General features: G+C 53.3%; 1 protein-coding gene across 2 annotated transcripts in view; it reads right to left on the bottom strand.

Moving 5' to 3' along the window:
• LOC122543235 (progonadoliberin-1-like) overlaps nucleotides 1-1877 on the bottom strand; it is a 5148-nt gene that overhangs the window by 2151 nt on the left and 1120 nt on the right. Inside the window, exon 2 of one of the 2 annotated variants that reach the window (XM_043681711.1) lies at nucleotides 218-381. In XM_043681711.1, the coding sequence (XP_043537646.1) occupies nucleotides 218-358 (141 nt within the window). In that variant the 5' untranslated portion in view covers nucleotides 359-381. The remainder of the gene's footprint in view (nucleotides 1-217; nucleotides 382-1877) is intronic. The other variant, XM_043681710.1, reaches the window with a different exon arrangement.

Here is a 1877-nt window from a genome sequence, read left to right as displayed (position 1 = left end):
AGTGCCCAGGGATGTGCAGGTTAGGGTGGATTGGCCATGCTAAATTACCCATAGTGTTCAGGGATGTATAGGTTAGGGGTGGATTGGCCATGCTAAATTACCCATAGTGCCCAGGGATGTGCAGGTTAGGGTGGATTGGCCATGCTAAATTACCCACAGTGCCCAGGGATGTGCAGGATAGGTGCACCCGATGGGCAGGTGAAATTGAGGTACCTACATTCTGGAAGACGACAGCGTCAGCGGCCTCTCGTTTCCCTCCAGGACGCAGGTCGAAGGACCAGTGCTGTGCGGGCGACAGGCTCACAAAGATGGCGGACACCAGGAGAAGGAGAACCAGTGGCTTGGTTGCAGGCGACATCGTGAGTGGAGGGAGCGGACCTGCCGACCGGTAAAAACAAACGCCTCAGTGTGTCTCACGGTTTTTCTCTTCCCAACCACCGCCCCCGCTCAAAATGGCGGCTGGTGGTCATGAATCCGAAAATAAAGGCGGAACCGTTTCGCGACTCTGTTCCATCGTTCCCCTGAGCTGAGCGGAAACACTTTGAGGAAAGAAAAAGAGCTCGCTAACCCCGCCTGTTAAAGAAAAGTCTTTTCTTTAACAGGCGACCATCTTTGTTTGATTAAAACCGTCAGAATTTGAAGGGGCCCAAGTCAGGAGGGTGTGAGGGAATACTCCCCACTTGCCCTGGATGGGGGGGGGGTGGGGCAGCTCCAACCACACTCGAGAAGCTCGACACCATCCAGGGACAAAGCAGCCCCCCCCTCGATTGTCCCCACACCCACAAACCCCCACTCCCTCCACCCCCAGGCTCCTCAGACAGCACCTTCCAAACCCCACTTCCATTTAGAAGGACAAGGGGCAGCAGGTACATGGGAACACCACCCCCCTGGCGAGTTCCCCTCTGAGCCCCTCACTCAGAAATAAATCAGCCTTATTCCAACGAGTGATGGTGGGGATTGATACCTCAGCAGCGGCCGTCCCAATTCTCCGTCAATCTGCAAGCTGGGGTGAGATTTTACTCCAACATGCGTGTTGCCTAATCTTGCAACCCTTTAAGCGTTCAGCTACCTACACAGAAAGCGTTCCGACCTCCCTGAATCACGGACGCCTCCTGGCCGGACTATTCTGGAAAGGCAGGCAGTCGAGGATGGAACTGGAGCCGATGTATTTGCGGAGCGTTTTAATTTACAGAGGTGCACATTACAAGCTCAGATCTCCAAAGCCTCCTGTACTGGTCAAGAAGAATTTCCAGCCACAATTAACTTACGGTCATCACTGGATCGAACCTCGATAGAATGTTTTTCAGCCCTTCCTTTGTCGAGCTGACAGGGAGGCTACCTAAAACAGGCTGATCGCAATCCAGTTCCCCTCCACTCTCAGATGGAGCAGGAACTCCCACACACCAAGCTATTGCTCTGAGGGAAGACATCCCTCCTCACTCGACCCTCCACCCCTGTCTGAACATTTCAAAATGGTGCTCCCTGTGCCGAGGTTCAGCCTCCCAGCATGCACCTCCCCTCCCAGGATCGGATCTGTCTCGATAATGGATTGAAACACAACCTTTCCTCAAAACACGGACCCCCGCCCACCACCACCCTTGGTTGGTAAGGGGAGAAGGCAGGAGACTGGGGTTGAGAAATAACCATGGCCAAATTTACCACCTTAATGTTTCGAATGGTCTGACGCAAGTGGAGAGGGTTCGAACTGAGCAGTCACCTCACCCATGACTTTCAAACTCATAGCAAGACCTCTTGACCTACCCTTTGCAATAAGCTAACTTTCATGTTACTTAGAGTGGTACAGCACGGAAACAGACCCTTCGGTCCAATCCGTCCATGCTGACCCAGATATCCCAACCCAATCTAGTCCCACCTGC

This window comes from Chiloscyllium plagiosum, chromosome 42 (assembly GCF_004010195.1).
Source record: "Chiloscyllium plagiosum isolate BGI_BamShark_2017 chromosome 42, ASM401019v2, whole genome shotgun sequence".
Lineage (NCBI taxonomy): Eukaryota > Metazoa > Chordata > Chondrichthyes > Orectolobiformes > Hemiscylliidae > Chiloscyllium > Chiloscyllium plagiosum.
Note: the sequence above shows the minus strand (reverse complement) of the source record. Positions and strands in the feature narration are given on the sequence as shown.